The sequence below is a fragment of the Staurois parvus genome, unplaced genomic scaffold (genome assembly GCF_062004578.1).
Source record: "Staurois parvus isolate SC_StPar_1 unplaced genomic scaffold, SC_StPar_1.0 ptg000306l, whole genome shotgun sequence".
NCBI lineage: Eukaryota > Metazoa > Chordata > Amphibia > Anura > Ranidae > Staurois > Staurois parvus.
Window position 1 is genome coordinate 5,363,778 of NW_028318102.1, and position 21,428 is coordinate 5,385,205.

The 21,428-nt window shown below is 37.3% G+C and overlaps 1 protein-coding gene across 2 annotated transcripts in view; it reads left to right on the forward strand.

The window, feature by feature from the left end:
• NRG3 (neuregulin 3) overlaps positions 1–21,428 on the forward strand; it is a 1,067,906-nt gene that overhangs the window by 731,302 nt on the left and 315,176 nt on the right. For both annotated transcript variants that reach the window (XM_089683345.1, XM_089683344.1), the window contains exon 3: positions 18,559–18,632. In XM_089683345.1, the coding sequence (XP_089539471.1) occupies positions 18,559–18,632 (74 nt within the window). The remainder of the gene's footprint in view (positions 1–18,558; positions 18,633–21,428) is intronic.

Sequence of the window (21,428 nt, forward strand, 5' to 3'; positions counted from 1 at the left end):
GTCAGAGAGCCACATCAGTTGTAATCCAAGTGGAACTTACAACCATGCACAAACATATGCACATTTGGGCTAGTTAAGATAGAATCCAATTAAAGTGTAGCTAAACCCAAAAACAAAAATGTAATTTACTGCAGCTTACCTGTTCTTAGATGAGATTGTAAGCAGGTGCTTCAAAGAGGGCTCTAAAGTAAACCTCTAAGAAACTATAGTACTTTATTGGCATGACAAGGCGTACAACAGTATTACATAAAAGTACGGATTTTATTACAAATTGGATTTTAAAAAACAGAATGTTATCTGCATCTTTCATTAAAAACAATAGAAAGGTAGGTTACAGACATCTAGAAACCAACTGCATATGTGTGTATCAACAACTTGATGTCTTTGTATGGCTGATTGCCTTGGTATTATACAAAAGACTCCTCATGAGTCAACACACTTTCCATTTCTGCTTCCACAGGATACATGAAGAGATTAGCAGTGGTTAATATCTGAAATAACATTTATTAGCATATAGGTATCAACCTTTCAAAAGCAAAGATTATTGTGATGGGTAGGTTACTGTTCATACCTTATGCCCAAATGCCTACCAGGCATATGGAAAACTCCCTGGGTGGGCATTGGGATACCAAAAAAGGACCAGTAAAACAGGGCGATTAGCATTGCAAAACATAATTGATCGTACTGTAAGATATTGCAAACCATGTGGGCTACGACAGAAGAAAGCAACTATATACTGTTATACAGTTGTGACCAAAATTATTCAACCCCCACTGAAATTGAGTGTTTTGGCCAGTTTGACATTGCTTTTGATCATTCAGTCATCTTGCTTACATTTACATTAAAGAGGCACTTGTAGGTCAGACAAATATAACATAACAGTTATAATGAAATAACCACAAATGTCTTTTCTGTGCTCACAGCATTATCAGTTTTATTCAACCCCCAAGTGACATTCAATCTTAGTACTTAGTACAGCATCCTTTTACAGTTATAACAGCTTTTAAACGTGAAGCATAGCTTGACACAAGTGTCTTGCAGCGATCTACGGGTATCTTCGCCCATTCTTCATGGGCAAAGGCCTCCAGTTCAGTCACATTCTTAGGCTTGCGCACTGCAACTGCTTTCTTTAAGTCCCACCAGAGGTTCTCAATCGGATTTAAGTCTGGTGACTGCGATGGCCACTCCAAAATGTTCCAGCCTTTCCTCTGCAACCATGCTCTAGTGGACTTGGAGGTATGCTTGGGATCATTGTCCTGTTGAAAGGTCCAACGTCTCCCAAGCCTCAGGTGTGTGACGGACTGCATCACGTTTCCATCCAATATCTCCTGGTACTGAAGAGAATTCATGGTACCTTGCACACGCTGAAGCTTCCCTGTACCTGCAGAAGCAAAACAGCCCCAAAGCATGATTGACCCTCCACCATGCTTCACAGTAGGCAAGGTGTTCTTTTCATCATAGGCCTTGTTCTTCCTCCTCCAAACATAGCGTTGATCCATGGGCCCAAACAGTTCTAATTTTGTTTCATCAGTCCACAGAACACTATCCCACAACTTTTGTGGTTTGTCCACATGGCTTTTGGCATACTGCAGTCGACTCTTCTTATTCTTTGGAGACAGCAAGGGGGTACGCCTGGGAGTTCTGGCACGGAGGCCTTCATTACGCAGTGTGCGTCTTATTGTCTGGGCTGAAACTTCTGTACCCACATCTGACAAATCTTTTCTCAGTTCCTCAGCAGTCACACGGGGACTTCTCTCCACTCTACGCTTCAGGTAGCGCACAGCAGTCGAAGTCAGCATCTTCTTTCTGCCACGACCAGGTAGCGTTTCAACAGTGCCCTTTGCCTTGAATTTGCGAATGATGCTTCCTAAGGTGTCTCTTGGTATGTTTAACATCTTTGCAATCTTCTTATAGCCATTGCCCTTCCTGTGAAGAGAAATCACCTCTTCTCTTGTCTTCCTGGACCATTCTCTTGCCTTCACCATGTTTGTAACCACACCAGTAAATGTCTAGAAGGAGCTGAGTATCACAGTCATTTTAAAGCTGCCTAATTGGTGCTTATTATGCTTGATTGCTGCTCGGTGACATCCACAGGTGTTTTCAATACCTGATGGAAAGCACCTGTATGAACCTCTGTTCTTCAGAGTGGTAGTCTTTAAGGGGTTGAATAATTGTGGCAATGAAGAAACCACATAAGAACCATTTACTACTGTATTACATAAACAATTGATGTCATTTTAGTTGCATTTGGGTAGTTACAACGTCCTTGTAGGATTTGATTCTGAATACAATTCCAAATGTACACTATAGTCCCTAAACCCCTTTACAGCATTGGGGGTTGAATAATTTTGGTCACAACTGTAGTTAAGCAGCAGACTTACATAACAATGTTTAATGGGGGTATCATCAATGCCAACTCAAATGAGTGTTACAGAAGGAGAAAGCAAGCAAGAAAAAGGGGGAGTGACCACAGGAAGTGCACTCAATTGTGAGCCCCCAACATGGAGTCCAAGTTGTCATTGACAGCTCTTGGTTTCAGATTAGTGACAAGGAGCCAGGAGGACAGACTTCCAATCCATAGATCACTGTGATAGCCAATCACACTGATCACTAATTTTAGAACTCTTCTATGCAACTCTTTCTCCTATGTGAGGGGAAAAAGATGCGTAGTCTATACCGCTATGCCTCTACACCTCTGTCCAGGACTTCTATGGGACTGTGCATGTGCAGCCAGGAGAGAGAGTATTTGTAGTGCTGGATATAAATAATTCCTAGAGGCTGTGTCTGTTGGATCTGGGTGTACATCTATGGAGGGTGAGGCTGGAATTGGTTGTTTTAAGGGGAGGGAGAAAAAGAGTAAAGAATTAAAGTGTACTTATTCTTTAAAAACAAAACAAATACAAATGATAAAATAGTTAGGTCATGGTTTAATTTAGTAATGTTAGTGTTAGCATTAGAGTCAGTGTCAGTGATAATATTAGTGTTATTACCAGTATTGGTATCAGTGTTAGTGTTTTTTAGGTAGGATGAAAAAAAAAATAAAAATGTTAATTATTATTTCTGGCCCTACCATTGGTACAATTAACAAATATTGCACATGTATATGTTGTATCACCATGCACATAAGGAATGGGAAAATTTATGTTGAGTTGTTTTTTGGTTGTGACCATGGTAACAGCAAGAATATATAGCTAAATGTACAAAAAAAATACACAAGAACCAATTTTGTATTGATGTGGATTTCTTTGTGGGTGTGCACCTGGGCATTTACCTCAAATATAGCATAGACTGCTGTGGCTACCCTTGGAACTGCATATATACACACACACACACTCACACACACACACACACACACACATTTATTGTGCCATTTTTGCTTGACAATAAAAAAAAAATAGCTATGAATTCGATTCGTAGATGCAATGGTAAATGGTAATAGATATCTTCTATCAGAAAAATCAAGTACTGCATATTTTGTAGTCCTTTATTTTCCATTTTGACTGGAGCATGCATTTAACCTCTTGCCGTCCGCCTGCTGTTTATAAACGGCAGGGCGGTGGCAGTCCAGGGGCGGGTTGCCGTTCTTAAACGGCACCCGCCTTTTCTAGCTGTGCGCGCTCCCTGGGAGCGCGCACCAAAGCGATGCGGTGCCCGCTGTGTCCTCCGGACACAGTGAAACACCGATCGTCGGATGGGACCTCTGTACAAGGTCCCGATCATGTGATCACTGATTGGCGAATCAGTGATCACATGTAAAGTAGTAAGCAAGATGTCACTTGTGACATCATTGCTTACTATGTGTGAAATCTGTGAATGATCACAGAGGTCACATGGTACAAGGCTATTCACAACAGCCTTGTACCATGTGACAAGCTGTGACCAATCACAGCTCACTCAGTATTTCTCAATGACTGCAAGAATGCAGACAGAGAGAAAGAGAAATGATTGCTTTTACATCCTATATGGGTGTAAAAGCAATCAGTGTAAAAAAAAAAAAAAAAAAAATCTTCATCACCCCCCACAAGTAGTACAGTGTCACCATGGTGACACTGTACTGCTAGGGTGACAGTATGTAAAAAAAATAAATAAATAAAAAATAATAATATAAAAAAAATAAAATAAAAATGTAAAAAAAAGGTTTAAAAATTATATTTTTTGGTTATAAACTAATTTGGATTTTTTTTTTACTAAAAAATAAATTTTGGCCAAGATTTATGATGAAATATTATTTATTTGCAAAATTTTATTAAAAAAACACTTTTTTTCAAAATTTTTAGACTTTTTCATTTACATTATAAAAAAAATAAAAATCCCAGCGGTGAATAAATACCACCAAAATAAAGCTTTATCTGTCTCAAAAAAATGGTAAAAAATTCATATGGGTACAGTATTGCATAACCGCGCAATTGTCATTCAAAGTGTGATAGCGCTGAAAGCTGAAAATTGCCCTGGACAGGAAGGGGGTAAAAGTGTCCGGACAGGAAGTGGTTAAAGAAAATTCCAGGTATGGATATTTAATACATAGTTACATTGAGGATTTTACCTTCTGTTATTTCAGAAGTGGTGGACAGCAGTGTCACTGCTCCTCCTCTCCACATTGTCCAATCATAGAAGGCTTTGCATTCTTGTAATGTACAGCGCTGAGTGAACTATTGGCGCTTTATAAATACTGTATAATAATAATAATAATTCATTCAGAAAATGCAAATAATTCTCTGAATGGTTGCTTGTGTCAAGCTGTTGACCTCCTGTGTTCAGAAAGCAGCAAGGCAGCCATTCAGCATGGGACCCAGAAGCAAATAGAGATCACTGAAGATGCTGTGTCTACTTCCATGATTTCCACCTTCCAGGGGAACCAGCCAGGTATGGTATATACAGTACATAGTTGGTCCAAGCTGGACTGATGTAACTATGTATAAAATATCCATACCTTGAATTCCTCTTTAAGTTATAGCTAAATTATTTGACAGATGCATTTTAAACTCCAAATGTATGCATTCTTATAACTGTACAGACATTTAAAATGAATGGAAACCCTTAAGACCTCTCTTTACTTCTGACATAACAGGAGGGAAAATCCTCATTTAGAGCTTTCTCCTTTTCTATTCCCACTAAATAGTGACATTTCAAACAAATGTGCACTCGACCACACTAATAGTCAAGGCATTCCTAAGTTGAAGACAAGTAGTAAATGTCACTTCTGAAAAGCAAATTAAATTTTTAACTCTTTTCCAGAAAAGTCAGTACATATACTGTATATGTAATCCACAGAGGAGTATCATGCACAATACTGTAATTTGGATAGCCACATCAATAAAATTGTTATTATAAAGAAAAACATATGACGTCTGTATTTTAGATTTCATCATCAATATTTCACCCTACTTGCAATAGATGTAGAAAAGATGCCTTAATGGGGGAATGCAATAAAGCCACTGCCCAGCTTTTCTGGCATTAATTACTCTTGTTAATGCATTGCACCCAATTAAAAAAACACCTGCAACAATTTGGGTTGTGACAGTGACTTGTGCACTAAATTCAGGTAGTTCTAATTTACTTTAAACTTAATATTAATATTTTAATAGGCTGGAAATGTTTTAAAATAATCATACACCACCATGTGAAAACAATATTATTGCATTATGCTAATTAAAATCTGAACTAGCAGCCAATAATTTATACAGTATATGCAGACCTCAGGTAATAAGTAAGGCGTCTGATGCAAAGTAATTATTGTTCCAAGAGCAAGCAATTTTGAATTGTGTAAATATCACTGGGTTTTCATTTTCTGACAGAATCCCAGGAAATAATTTTTGGTGAAATGCAGGGGCTCGGGAGAATATGGAACATCTTGTTAATGTCCTGGGAAACCACCATGAAAATTGAGTGACTCTCAAGCTGGGTGACTTTACAGGACTGCATTATGGGTTCTCCCAGGAGGGACCCTAAGGCCTGTAGGGATTCTAACTGTGAGTAGAAGTAGGTGAATGCATACAGATAAAAACCTACAGTAGACTGAGCTTCTTACTCCAATGGGTAGCTGTTGGAAAGGAGTTCCCCTCTCAGAGGTAGATTATTTTTTTTTTGGTTCACAACATGAGTGGTTTAGGCCTTATTAGGTACCAGTAAACCAGAATATTTCTTACCATCTTAAAGGGCTTGTGGTTAATTAAATTCAGTCAGCATCTTATCTGTATTTGTTGAGCTGCAGAACCCATGTCATTCATACCAAGTGAACAAATAGCATGATGTTTTATAGAAATACTGGTGACTCTTATCCTAACTGTTGCTTCTTTCATTTTTTCCTACCAAAGCTAGTAAAACCACAGATGCAGTGTCAGATACCCAGTCTACTTCAAATGTGCAATGCGCTAGCTGCTACACCTCTGATATTCAAATGTCTTCTGTCTTCAGAGCCAGGAAAATGTACTCTTAACAACGGGGGTTGAGTGTTTCATGAAAGACAAAGATCTTGTACATGGGACTCCTGTCGATTTGTAGAATTAGACAGAAGAGAACAAAAAATATAATGTTCCTATTCATAAAAAAAAATGTCATGTTAGTAATCAGTGTCTCTGTGGACTTATTATATTGAGAAGCAACAGCTTTATCATTCCAATGGTTTCTGAATTGTGAAGTTTGTTTTACTGAGATGATATACCAAAATCCACAAATGGTGCTTGGGTTAAGCTGGCCATATACTAGTAGAGCTTTATTTGGAAATTTTTATTTTAGGAACATTTGTTTTTAGAATGCTCTTGTAGTGCGGTTTGTAGTGCATGTGGCTTTCTTTCAGGAAAGTCCATTCATTCAAAAATCAAATATTAAAAGCAAAGGAAATTGTGAAGCACTTTCGAACGGCATTCATCAAGTCATCAAATGTACTGAGATTTTTTATGCTAATTTTGTACGAACATTCATACAAAAAGCTACTAGTGTATGGCCAGCTTTAGTACTAAAAAGGACATCTGTATTGTGGTAGGCGAAATAAAATTAGTATAGTAAAATTAGATTTTGCAGAGTAAGCATTCCTGACATTTTCATCTCAAATCCTGCATCCTCATTTCTTGCAGAATGTTGGAGCAAATGGGCATAATTAAATGAATTTTTTCCTAGCCCACTCCCCCAATTATGTCTCCCTTTTATAATCATGCAATGCAGCAGCTTATTGCTGCGAGATGAAATTCATGCTGGTAATGGCAGCCCTATGATGACATATAGATTGTACTTCTTTAAAATGACAGATGGCATCTAGTCTGATGAGTAGTGACGGCCTTGATGTTTGACTCGAACATTGTTTGTGTGTTCAGCGAACACATGAGCGGTAGGGGCGTTCAGTGGGCTGTTCATCCACCACGTCTCACAGTGCATTGTTATTGGCCAAAGCAATGCACCTGACTATGCAGTAAAGCATACTTGTTCTATTCACAGTGGAACTTAAGGGGTTAATCCTCTGCATTATGTAAAAAGGATGTTTGATTCTGTCTTCTCTGATCCTCCCCTTCTTCCACATTCCCCACTTCATCTCCTGATAGAACAGAGCTTCAGGGACACTCTGCACATACTTACTTTGGTGTGTACTGCTAGATAGCTTATTTTTCTTGGGAGAGTGCATGTGATCAGCACAGGGCCAATCAGCACTGTCCAGACAGAGGTCAGGGGATGTGCAATCTCATAGAGCATTGAAAGGAAAATGAATACACCTCCAACAAACTTTAACCAGTGCTCTGCTGGACACTGATAGAAGTAACATGACTGATCTAACTGCTGATGAGAAAAGGTATTTAGCAGTTAATATTTACTGAAATATTTGCATTTCCATGTTCTGAGTACTGTGGGAGACCAGATATAGTGAATGCAGGGTCCTGGGTTTAGTAACACTTTGAAATTGTGCATGTTTGTGGAATGATGACAAACTATGGTTATTAAAGTGTGAAATGTTAGGTATCTATTTACTCATAACATTATCTTTTATATTTTACCAAACAACTGGGTATTATATTGTGTGTTGTTTATTAAAATTAGTTAAAGTGTATTTTTTGAATTGCATTCGAAAAACTGATACGCAAATACCATGTGACATAAAAACTTGCAAAAACCACCATTTCATTCCCTACTTTTTTAGGCATGTATTCTCACAGAGAATCAGAGCATTCCACATCATGTTAAAAAGTGTCCTTCTAATATTTATTATTAGACTAATATTCCTGCTCAGGTAATAGTATATAAAATCTAGTATAGTGTATCTAATATACAGTCAGAAAAGTAAAGCTGGCTATACTCTTATGTTTCTTCCGTTCAGCCTGCAGGCTGAATGAAGCAAATCTAACAAATTAGTCCATTCACATTAAACAGTGCAGTTGTATGAATCTCTCCTGCTGGATATTTTCTGAAAGCCATCATCAGACATGTTCAGGAAATGATTTTCCACCCAGCTCCTTCAACAAAAGTTGATTAGACAATAGGCTTTTGCTGAATTGGATTGTGCTGATGGTGACCCCTGTGGTTTGAATGTTGATGGATTCAGCAAGAATCAATGAAAATTTGAACTGCGTACGGCATTCCTAGGGCAACTATGCCTGACACCTAATGTATATGTCAGTCATATAAAATATCTAGTAGCATCTAATGGTAGTAAAGCAAAATATCTTATAGGCAGAAAGATAACTGTACTCTGGGTTCACTGATATCTTCCATCATAGCCAGGAAGTGGAAAAAGTAAGCCCCTGGACACATTGTATGGAACAGCAGCAAGTAACTGAATCAGTTATGTGAACTCTACCACAATTAAAACATACTTTTTGTATTGAAGGTTTGTATGGTACAAACCTTCACTAACCACAACAAGTTAGTGGCCAACAACAGTAAGAGTGCTGCTCTTTTGTTGCCGACAGTCCAGCAACTTGTATATTAAAGTGTATATAATATGCATGCGGATGAGTATCTGCTTTTCAACTCCAGTAACCCACTGGAATATTATTCCAAACTCTATATCTTCAGATGGTAAAAACCAACAGTAAGGCTAAGGACAAAGTGCGGGAGTCAATCATCTTGACATTGCCGAAATAATTCACTGTGCTGCACTTGAGCAGCTCAGTATAAAGTGCGGACAGGCAGGTAAACATCTGGTACTGTTCTGCATGCAAGCCAATCAGCTTCCAAACTTTTTTTCTGTCAAATCTCAATTGAACAAGCTGAAGTTAGAAGATTATTGGCTACCAGGCACAGCTGCTCCAGATTTTGTACTCTCCAATCAGCTGCTAACTTCAGCTTGTTCAATTAAGCTTTGACAAAGCTTCGGTTTCTGTGCAAAGCTGCACCAGATTTTGCACTCTCCAGTTTTAGTAAATCAACAGTTTTAAGAGTCCTGCCTATTAGGTAATACTTTTTTTTGTGTTAAATTTACTCTTTAATAGTGGTTTTGTATGCTGGACTCTCAACTTTAGAGCTAGAGATTGTTTTTGCATGTTATTGGTTTGCGAAACATCTTTGATGGATGGATTGGTCACAGGATATAAATTTACTTAAACCTCTCCTTAAATGGGTGAAATTTAACTTTATTAAATCAGTCGTGAAAAAAGTGTTAGCAACCAAACAAATTCTAATTCTTTATACGTTATGATGTCCAACTTAATAAGAACTTGTTTCTCTTGTCTTTGGAGAACATGGTTGCTCACAAACACATCACCTATAAAGAGTAAGTTGGAGGTTCCACTTTTTGGTGAGTAAAATGTAGCCTTGAAGGAAGAGAAGAACCGGACAACTCATTCTATGTTCTTAATGGATGGCACTGAAAGTCAGACATGTCATACAAGACTGTAGCCTGGAAAAGGGACAAATGCGCCATATGACAAAGCAACACCAGTAAACTGCACACTTGTTAAGATTATAATTTTTTAGGATTATATATTTTAGGATTATGTGCATCCACATGTAAGGGTCTTTGTCCAAGGGCTTTGGGGTAATGTTGATGGCTAAATGCAGTTTACTTTCAGGTGTATTTTACACAATGATGTTGATTTAACATAAGTTTGAAAGGCTTCTATGAACATTCAGCATTCACTGACAGGTGCATTTGTTCTATAGCTGGCCTCCTTCTTATCTGTGTTTAACCTCCTTTTAAGTTGCTTTTGCAATCCAATTGATTAGTATGGTGAGAGAAGCAATTCTGATGGAAACAAAACAGGCTACTAAGGTTGTGATTCTCCAGGGTTCCACTGATAATATGCTGGGCAGCAGAATTCCTCGATAGCTGTAGTAGACTTTCTTTCAAACCATCATTACAGTCAATAACATCTTTGGAAAAAGATAGACTGTCATCCTCTAGTTTAATTCATACTGCAGCTCTTGGGACTGCCTCTTACTACATTTCTGAATATTGTTAGTACTGTCAGGCTGAAATTAGGTCCTAAAGCTTTCTATATATCATAATACATTTGCACTTCCTGGAGCTGAGTATGCAAGATCTACCTCAGCATTACACTTCCATTATAGTGATTCTTTCAAAGAGACATCTTGAGCCAATAAATACCCCCTCTACCAAACTGGTGTCTGTGGGATAGTTTGCAAGGATGGCGCCTTCAGGTCCTGAGGGTGGCATGTGCTACTTGTACTTAGCTGCTTGGGTTATTTCATAACTAGTTCATTTTCTGCCAATAGTCTGGATGGACAATACCAGTTTGTGTACTTAACATCTAGAGTGAAGTAGAAAATTCCATGTCACATTTAACTAATAACATTAGCACAGCAAACAGCCGAAGTAATGATTTGCTAGTGCTGCTCTTTTCCTGCCGACAGTCCAGCAAATAACCATGTAAAATGCTGGCAGGGGAGATGTTCACACATACAATGCAGAGAACAAAGAGCACATTTGTGCAAATAATTCCCTGTGTGTCTGCTTTTTTTGCCATTTGTAAGTAACCAGTTTAGTGTGTTCAAACTATTGTGTCTACCTGGGAAAATGAATGGTTATGTTTTCCCTGAAATAACTGTCATTATTAATTGTTTAATCCATGCTACATGATGAGAATAATTACTTTATAGGGTTTAATAACAGCCAGTGTTATTTGAACTACTCAACAAATTAGACACCACAAATAGTAATGGGTACTCCCTAGCAGAGGCAATTTCATTTTCCTTATTCAATCAAAGCTGTCAAGGCAAAGCAAACAACACATTTATACTCAAATGCAACATTTTTTTTCTTGCTATAGGCTGGTGAAATGAGGTGTTTGGAAGAATGTATTTTAATAAGCTTTGTAAAAGTAGGCCTGCTAATGCCAAAATGCTTTGGTTGGAATAGACCCAAACCAGTTTATTTATTAACACTGGAGAGTGCAAAATCAGGCTCACTTATGCATAGAAACCAATCAGCTTCTAACCTCAGCTTGTTCAATTAAACTTTGGCAATAAATCCTGGAAGCTGATTGGTTTCAATGCAGAAGTAAGCCCAATTTTGCACTTTCCAGCTTTAGTAAATAAACCTCACAATGTTAAAGGTGGTGTATAGCCTAGTCAATGGATTAGAATGCATTGCCTAAATGTGGACATAATAGATATGTAGACATAATCTACTGCTGTCTTATCTATCTTGCACTGGAATCTCCAGACTTCACCTGCTAAAGATGGAATCAACCACAAAGCAAAATATATTATCTTAGAGTATAATTATACATGTTCTACTGTAATCCTTATCTAAACTGAATCAAGTCAAGTGTTAATACTTATATTTGAAGTTGAATTGAAATTAATGGAATCCAATGCAAATAACATATACCACTCTAAAGAAAGATTGCCAAACTTACTGGTGGGCTGGCCAGAGAGAGCAGTTAAACTTCAAAGTGCATGGTGAATGAACTGAAGTAAATTACCATTTTTGGTAGTTGCTTCATTTACAAAATTCAAAAATGAGGAAACACTATCATCATTTAATTGTTACAAGAAATATAACAGAATATGTAAAAAGGAAATCAAGGCCACAAAAATTCAAAACGAACAACAGATTGAAAAAGAGAGTAAGACACACTCAAAGACATTCTTCAAATATATTAATAGTAAAAAGGTCAGGTCCGAGCATGTGGGTGATTTACAAAATTAATGTAGAGTGTGTGACAAAGACAAGGCAAATTTATGTAATACCTTCTTCAGCTTTGTGTATACAAAGAAGAATAGGGGAGCTCAAGTGCATAATGGGGATGATATTGACACAGCTCTCAATGATCCACAATGGCTCAAAATGTATACAGTCCAGAAGTATTTAGACATAATAAGGTGAATAAGGCCCCTGGACCAGATGGCATACACCCACGGGTCCTTAAATAATTGAGCTCTGACATTTTAAAGCCATTGTTTCTATTTTTTAGGGACTCTTTAATGACTGACATAGTTGAGAAGATACTGGAGAGTTTAATAAAGGACCACATAGATGGGTTCTTGCTAGAAAAAAAACATTTTAAACAAAAGTCAGCATGGATTCATGAAAGACAGACGGTTTCAGACAAATTTGATTTCTTTTTATGAGAAGGTGAGAAAACCATTGGACAGAGGGGTGTCTGTGGACGTGGTATACTTGGATTTTGCAAAAGCATTTTACACAGTTCCCCACACATGGCTAATGTGTAAGGTAAAGTCTACAGGCTTGGAAAAATCAGTTTGTAAATGGATAGAAAACTGGTTAAAAGACCATGTTCAGAGAGTAGTGGTTAATGATTCATACTCTGAATGGGCTGAGGTTGTTAGTGATGTACCCCAAGGTTCATTGTCAGACCCTTACTTTTTAATATACAGTATTTATAAATGATATAATGTTTGGGATTAAAAGTATAATTTCAGTCTTTGCAGATGACACCAAGCTGTGCAGTGGAATAACAACCTTACAGGACATCTCTGATTTACAAGCTGACCTCAATCGCTATTTATTTGGGCAACTGTGTGGAAAATTAGGTTTAATGTTGATAAATATAAAGATTTTCACTTGGGGGCTAAAAACATGCATGTGTCATACATACTAGGGGGAGTACAACTGGGGGAGTCATTAGTAATGCCTCATCTGGACTATGCAGTTTGGTTTTGGTCACCAATTCAGAGAAAGGATATTGGGGAACTGGAGAAAGTGCAGGAAAAAGCAACCAAACTGATAAGAGGCATGGAGGAGCTCAGCTATGAGTAAAGATTAGAGGAACTGAATTTATTATCTTGAGAAGAGGAGATTAAGGTGGTATATGATCACCATGTATAAATACATCAGTGGTCCATGTAGTGAATTTGGTGTAGAGTTATTCACCCTGAGGTTTAAAAAAGACCTGGGCTATTTCCTAGACACAAGTATTGTAACTGGATAATTAATATTTATAAGGAAAGTTGATCCAGGGAAAATCTGATTGCCTCTTGGCAGAAAGGAGTTTTTTCCCCTGCAGGAGCAATTTGGATCTCGCTTTATTGGGGTTTTTTTTTTGCCTTCCTCTGGATCAGCTGTGGGTATAGAATAATGTATATGAATGTTTTCTATTTGTGTGTGTTTTTAACTGGCTGTGCTGGTGTATTTTGTCAACCAGATTAACTATGTAACTACAACACATTGTATTTAGTGTACTGCAAATGAAATGGGTGCTAATGAGATGTTAGGACCAAATCATTTAGGGAGATGGATCTGGTTACCAAACAAGATATAACTGGAATTCTATTTTTAATACCACTTAGGATTATTGAGTGAAATGCTGAAGCCCCTGTGATGTAAGTGGCCTAATGATGAAATGTTATACCATATTATTTTGTTTATTTAGATTTTTATCCTATTAAAGACTTCCTTATTAGAGCAATGATGTCACACAGGCTTGTGCCCAATAAGTAAGTATGCTATTATGTCACAGGGGGCTAAGATTCTTGTCCCATTACCTCCTGCAGTACTGGAAGCAGTCTTCCAAATATGTGTGAGGAATGACATTAACATTTACCATGAGAAATATGGTTAACCATTATTAGCACCCTCAAGACTTGTATTTCATCACAACTTTATTCACTGTTACTGAACAACTCGGTCTATGTACTGTGGTATTTGGGGGTTTCACTCAAAATTTTGTGCCTTTGACATTAAGTCCAGTCCAGTGGGTAGATACATTTCAGGGCTTATTGTTCTACTTTTATTTAAACAAAGTAAAAGTTCAAAAACAAATCATGGGGTTACCCTTGCAGGGGAATTCGGCATTGCCACAATATGACACATTTTCCAGCCTATGAAAAATGAAAATGTCAGTTAGGCTTTGCAGGCTCCTGAATAAAGATGCACAATCTCTCTTGCAGCTCATTGCTGCACTGGCTCACACCAAGACCTCTGGGTAGGGGACCTCTTTTCTCCTGGGTGGTGCAATGAATCACAGCCAGCCCCTTGATTAAAAAGGCTTTGCACAGATGCCCATTTATGCTGCTTCATACCTCCCAATACTCTTTGAATCCTCTGGACTAGAAGACCCAATCCTGGACTTATCAATCCTGGGAGAAACTGCAAAATTAGTTTTCGTCACTCAGAGTAACCATCCTGAAGCCTCTCCCTCTGTATCTGTGCAACAGTTACTTCTTCTAACACAGTAGCAGGGCACATCATTTTCACAGTATATAAAAAAAATATTAAGGGCATGTAAAATAAGCAAAGGAATTAAGAAACAAAATTCTATCATTACATATATGCATCTTTTTTGATAGTGGTCATTTAACTAATAAATTAAGACTATCTGCCAGAAAACACTTAAGTGCTGATTTATTATACATTCTATCGTGCTTTAGGGCTTTTATGCATTTTTTTTCCTGCCTTTGAAGTGTGCATTAATGGTAAGTCTGCAGATTTTTTTTCTCCTAAATTGTGTAGATTGTACTGAGGTTTAAAGGCTGACATAATCTATGTTTCTCTGTACAGTGTTGTTCCCATAAAGATCCATTCATGGTTAAAGTTTTTTTAAGGTGTTTAAGATTTTCTCATTAAGAAAAACACTTACAGACAGTAAGAAGATTACTGATTCAAACTTGCAGGATAACATTACCAGCAACAATAAAAACGGATTGCATGAAAGGGCTATGCAGAGCAGATAAGGTACAAAAGGAATGTTTTCCAGTAAACCTAAGTAACAAGGTCCTATACAAAGAACACACACACTCAACAACACACTCATAACAGAGCCACTCTCCTCCCCCACATTCTTATGCTTGTCTATATAATCCAAGTAAAGGATAAAGGCCTCCAAACCATATATCAGCAATGAAGTTATGTAGAGGAAAAGGATAAATGACACACAAATATCATCCAAAATGAATTTTAAATATCGAGCTAAGGGTGCCAAACCTTAAGGACTTCAAGTCCGGACACTTTCACCCCCTTCCTGTCTAGGCCAATTTTCAGCTTTCAGTGCTATCACACTTTGAATGACAATTGCACGATCATGCAACACTGTACCTATATGAATTTGTTAGCATTTTTTTGAGAGGCATAACATTTTATTTTGGTGGTATTTATTCACCACTGGGATTTTTATTTTTTGCTATATAAATGAAAAAGTCCAAACATTTTGAAAAAAAAAGTGTCTTTCTTATAAAATTTTGCAAATAAATAATCTTTCTAAATCTTGGCCAAAATGTATTCATCTATTTTTTTAGTAAAAAAAAATACCCAAATTAGTTTATAACCAAAAATGTTAATTTAAAAAAAAAGTTCCACATTTTTAGTTAGTTTTTTTCATATTATTATTTATGTGGTTTTTTTTAACATACCGTCAACCTATAAGTACAGTGTCACCATAGTGATACTGTACTACTTGTGGGGGGGGGGGGGGTGATGATTTTTTTTTTCTTTTTTTACACTGAGTGCTTTTACACCCATAAAGGCTGTAAAAACAATAATTTCTTCTTCTCTTTGGCATAATTCTTGCAGCCATTGAGAAATACTGTGAGAGCTGTGATTGTTTACAGCTTGTCACATGGTAGAAGGCTGTTGTCAATAGATCATTCACAGATTTCACAAGTAGTAAGCAATGAGGTCAGGAAGTGACATCTTGTGATGACTGATTGGCCAATCAGTGATCACATGAATCGGGACCTCACACAGAGGTCCCATACAGCGATTAGTGTTTGTGCGGTTTAGTGTTTAGTGCGGTGCCGCGCACTCCCAAGGAGCGCACACAGACAGTGAATGCAGAGGCCATTTATAAATGCTCCCGTCCGGTCGTTTATGTACATGGGCCAGACGGGAAGTGGTTAAAGAACTTTTTGGGGCAAGCCTGCCCTTTGTAAATCATCCTAAATTTAGGTAGACCAATATTAACTATATGATAGAACTGCTATACCGATGTTGGGGCAGCATTTTTCCAACTCAGCAAAATAACCTTGTGAGCATAAAAGAAAAGCATAAAGTAAGAAACGGTTGTGAGTACATGTTGTAAAATCATTGAAAATTCCAAAAGACCTACTTCCAGATTTGCAGAACCAGAAGATATAGTGTAGTATCCAAGAAGGAAAACAGGTCCTGCCAAAAAATAGACAAAAATTAGTAAACCAAAGCATATGAAGAAGATCCGCAACCCCATGTCTACATCTGGGACAGAAGGCAGCAGCCCAAACCCCATGCTAATCTAGTCAGTGTATAATGAAAGTGATAAATAAACTTGAATTGTATGAGTTTATTTTCAATACCATCCGACGAGCTCACTCCAACACCTGATGCCAGCTTTCCCTGACTTTGTTGTTGACAGAAACTGTTAATGAGCACCCAAAGTTTTCAGAGGGTCACAAATTTTATGGCAATACCCTCTTTTCCCTGAGATAACCCAGCCCTGTAACCTTTTTTGAACCTTAAAAGCCTCTCAGCTCTAGGGGCCTCAGTTGTGACTCCGCATCACCTAGGTCAGCAGTCACTCTAATACCTGGTACTATGGTTTGAATGGGAGACAGAGACTAACCTTGACTACACCAATCATAATAAGCCTTACGGCTATATTACACCTTTGTAACTATTTACTTAATGCTTCTGGGATGTGTCATTGCTTTCTTGATCTAACACGATGAGTCCTTGCAACTAAGTTTGACTTACACTATGTACAGACTATGTTATACTCGCTGTTCTTCCTTCAGTAAAATATTTGAACAAGGAGTTTATCTGCAGTATTAATAATGTCCTGGAAGCTCCATTCATGGTGAATGTCGTTGCCATCTACATGCACTTGAGCAGCACTGCACTGGAATGAAAAAAAAAAACTTAACTCTGTCTACTTACTGTAATTCCTTGGGTCCATGTCAAAATAGATTGCAAGAAAAATAAATTAAACCATTCAACTGCTTTTATTGCATTGCTATCTTGTTGACCCGACCAGCAAGGAATTGTCCTGCTATTTCACCCTTGCTGACAAGGGATTCTGCAGTATGTTGGCTGTAAGAATAGGTATTCTATAAAATGATCCTGTTATTGGCAAATTACCCCACGACTGCTAGTCCAACAAAGCCCTTAGGCTCACCTCAATAAGCATGTGTTATCTTCCATTATGGTCATTATGAACATACAATGCTATAGACAGTTTCTAATATAATTATAACTATGGAAGCACCATAAACTTTGCTTAGTTTCAGAAATGACCTCTAAACTTTTTTACTAGGTTAAAATGTTCTGTCGTGTCCATGCATCTTTTCTTCTTGATAGTGTGGTGTGGCGTTATAGGACACTGTGCAGACACAGTGTGCTGTATTCCATAATCTGTTTAGCTTGAAGCAAGATGCAGGTTGTCCTGGAGCAGGGGGAGTGTTCAAGGCTGTATTGAGAGGTGTATGTGCCAGAGGCAGGCTGTGATTGATCAGGGGACTTGGTGGATGAACAAACTACCCAATATACAGTAGGTATGTTGTGTGTCTGCACAGTATCCTGTACTCCTGAATGGAAAACCAAAGGATGAAAGCTGCCCACGCTAAAACAGATATGTGCTTTGTGTGGTCAATTTAGAGCAAGGAAGAAAAGTGACTGGTAGGAGCACTAGGTACTTCAGATGGAAGAAGTACATGAAAATGATAGTGATTATGATTTATAAAATACACATATGTAAACACACATGTAGAAAAAAATATTTAGGGTAACATACATTTTAACAATGTATAGAAAACAGTTTTGAAGTTCCTAAAAGTAATAATTAAATTGATTATGCAAGTAAAGAACCATACCATTCCCTTCATCTCAGCTGTGATATATGAAAAACATGTAGAAACCATAGACCTTTTTGTTTAATGAAATCTTTATGGTGCTTAACAGAAAGAGCTAGCAAAGAGGACTCTCCAGTGTCAAAAGTTGGAAGCCCCAGTCACAGTAGCATGTGAATGAATTATATCAATAAATACAAGACGAGTAATAATACATAAGTGTCTTTTAAAAAATAGTGCTTTTTTCTTCATTGCTGTACAAAGATGCAAGATGAATAATTGTACTATGTGCACAAGCTAAAAACACAACAATAGCTTACTTAAAGTTTATGTTCGACTACATACAGAATAAAAGTGACCAGTTATAATAAATCTTTTCTTGTTTCTTTTTTTTAGGTGTAAGGAGGGCTACCAAGGTGTGCGTTGCGACCAGTTCCTGCCGAAAACTGATTCTGTGTTATCAGACCCAAGTAGGTGCATCATATTGATACAGTTCTTTGCATACAATAAATAATTAAACATATGCCGATTGTCAATTTTTAAGAAGTATATTCATAGAATAAACCTTCCGACATGGAAGAAAAATATGTTTTAAATATATTTTAAAAATATTCTTCCCAAAAAAATTTGAAATATTTGGCCGCATTCAATATATTTCAGAAATAAATATATTTTTAAATATATGTCTTTAGAAAATATATTTCAATTTACATTTTTTAGAATACATATTAAAATATATTAGCGTAGGCCAATATATTGTAAATATATGTCACTTATTTAATTTGTGTTTCTAAATATAGTAGAAATATATTTATCTTCCATGTCGGCATGTAGGTTTTGATTAAAGTATATATAAAGCCAACGCTTTTTGTTATTGTTATTTTGGATAGAGCAAGGGATGGTCAAAACTTCTGTTCCCTTTTTTTTTGTCCTATTGAACAAATTTGACTGGACCTCTTGTCTGGCTGACTCATCAGAAAGTTAGGAGAAACCTCTCCAGAAGAAGTAGAGAGGGAGGACATCTCCCGAGGGAGGTAAATCCCATCTTATATAGTTCTCGCAAGGACTAATATCCTCATTGGAAGTCTTCATATTTTCTGTTGAAGCAAAATTTTTGATTTTTTGGGATAAAAAATTTGAGAGAGTAAATCTCCATAGCAGATATAAAGACAATAATGAAAAGCTGCGGAAGGTCTAACTCCTCACCAGACTATCAAAAATGTAAAAGCAATTTTGGTTTTGGATACTCTTTACAGTTTTGTTATATTTTTCGGATGATTTGTGCTTTCTTAATATTAACTTTTTATTTCTGTGATCAATTAACTATTTTTCAATGTCCTTATGGAAAACCCGTTACCATAAAAGAAGCACAGGAGTAAAAAAAATTAAAGATAGAAGAACCCAAATTTAATGTGATTTTAGCTTAGTGTCCTTCAATGATGTATCCTCTCTGGAAAAGAAAACAGGAAGTTAAAATGTGTCTTCATGCATCAAGGTTCACATGATTCTTGATTATGTATCAGCGCTTTCATTTTCAGCGGGCAATGTATTTAGTGATCATCAAGGGAGGTATACCAATCTGTTCAGATAAGCCAGCTTTTTTATTTGAGGTGAACACATGCTGGTTACATGACCCCCAGCGTCTGTTCACCTCAAATAAAGAAACACATTTGAACAGATTGATATGTCTCTGCTGATTCATACAGAAATATCCACGTTCTCACTTCTACTATGCCACCAGAATACTCAGTGTCCTTTAGATAGTCAGGGGACTATGCTTGTTTCATCCTAATCACAAATAAAATAATAGATGTTTGGCTGCTGCACCCATGCCTCTGGTTTTCATGCATTAAAAGGAAACAAGTCCCTTAGTTGTTTAACTGTAATGAGAACAGGAAATTATATTAAGGTAATCACAAATCACAGATTTTTAGTTTTGATCTGTTGGATCAGAAACATGCATTTATAGCTAAGCAGTGCAAAGGACTAACTGGATATTAATATTTATAGGTAAAGTTGATCCAAGGAATATCCGTTTGCCTCCTGGGGGATCAGGAAGGATCCTCCCCCCGCTGGAGCAAATTGTACCATTCTTTATTGGGTTTTTTTTTGCCTTCTTCTGGATCAACTGTGGGTATAGGATAGTGTATATGGAGGTGTTTGATTTGCGTGTGTTTTTTTTTTTTTTAACTGGGTGGACGTATGTCTTTTTTCAACCAGAATAACTATGTAATTACACAAACACTCCATTTAATGTACAGTATATCATGTCAGGGCCTGTTATTGGTAAATTTAGTGGTGTGAATGGATCAAATTTAGGAAAATAAATGGATATCAACATTTTCCAAAACATTCTGCAGGATGCATAATGTAAGCTAAATTAGGACCTGCCCTTCCAAGGTTCACAGTAATTTTGTGTAATGATAATGTAACTATCATGGGTATAACATAATTTTTCTACCATGATTACACAAGCACATAGACAGTGTAACGTCTTCAACCATTCAACTCATATTTATTGATGTATTCCATGTACAAACCAAACTTTTTGTCTCACAACCTCCAAAGTGTATCAGTCTATCTGGAGCTTTTGAGTGAAACATGTTGGAGCTCTTGGGACAGGTGGATCGACTCGCACATGGAATACCTCAATAAATACAAAATATACAAGGTTTTTAACGGAGAGTAGCTTCATTTCTTTTCTGCTTGGAAGTAGACTTTATGGAGCAGCCATCTACCACTGGAAGCTTGTGCCCATTGCCGCAGTAGTAAAGGGCTTGTAAGCCTGCTGTGGGACTAGACATTTTGCTGTATAGAGATATCTCACTGATATGTTTGGAATGCATGCTACTATTTAAACTGAATCTAGGAGCACAGCAGTGTTGAAAAGCCACAGTGCTAATCACTGCATTATTATACTGTTTCACAAGCTTCATGAGCCTATTCATCCTCCCTCATTCCTCCTACCACTTCATCCCCCCCAGCCACTTCCTACTGTACCTTTACCCCCTCCCTCCTAGATTGTAAGCTCGGAAGAGTAGGGCCCTCTTACCCCTCGTACGCTGTCTGTCTTTGTTGTACTGTGCTATGTATTGTCCCCCCCTATTGTACAGCGCTGAGCAAACCCTTTGGCGCTATATAAACTCGTAGTAATAATAATAATAATAATAACTCCATTCAAGCGGATCCCAACACAAAAACAATTTACATTTTCTTGAAAGCCCCAGGATTCATGACCACATTTCCCCATACTCCATCTTCCTAGG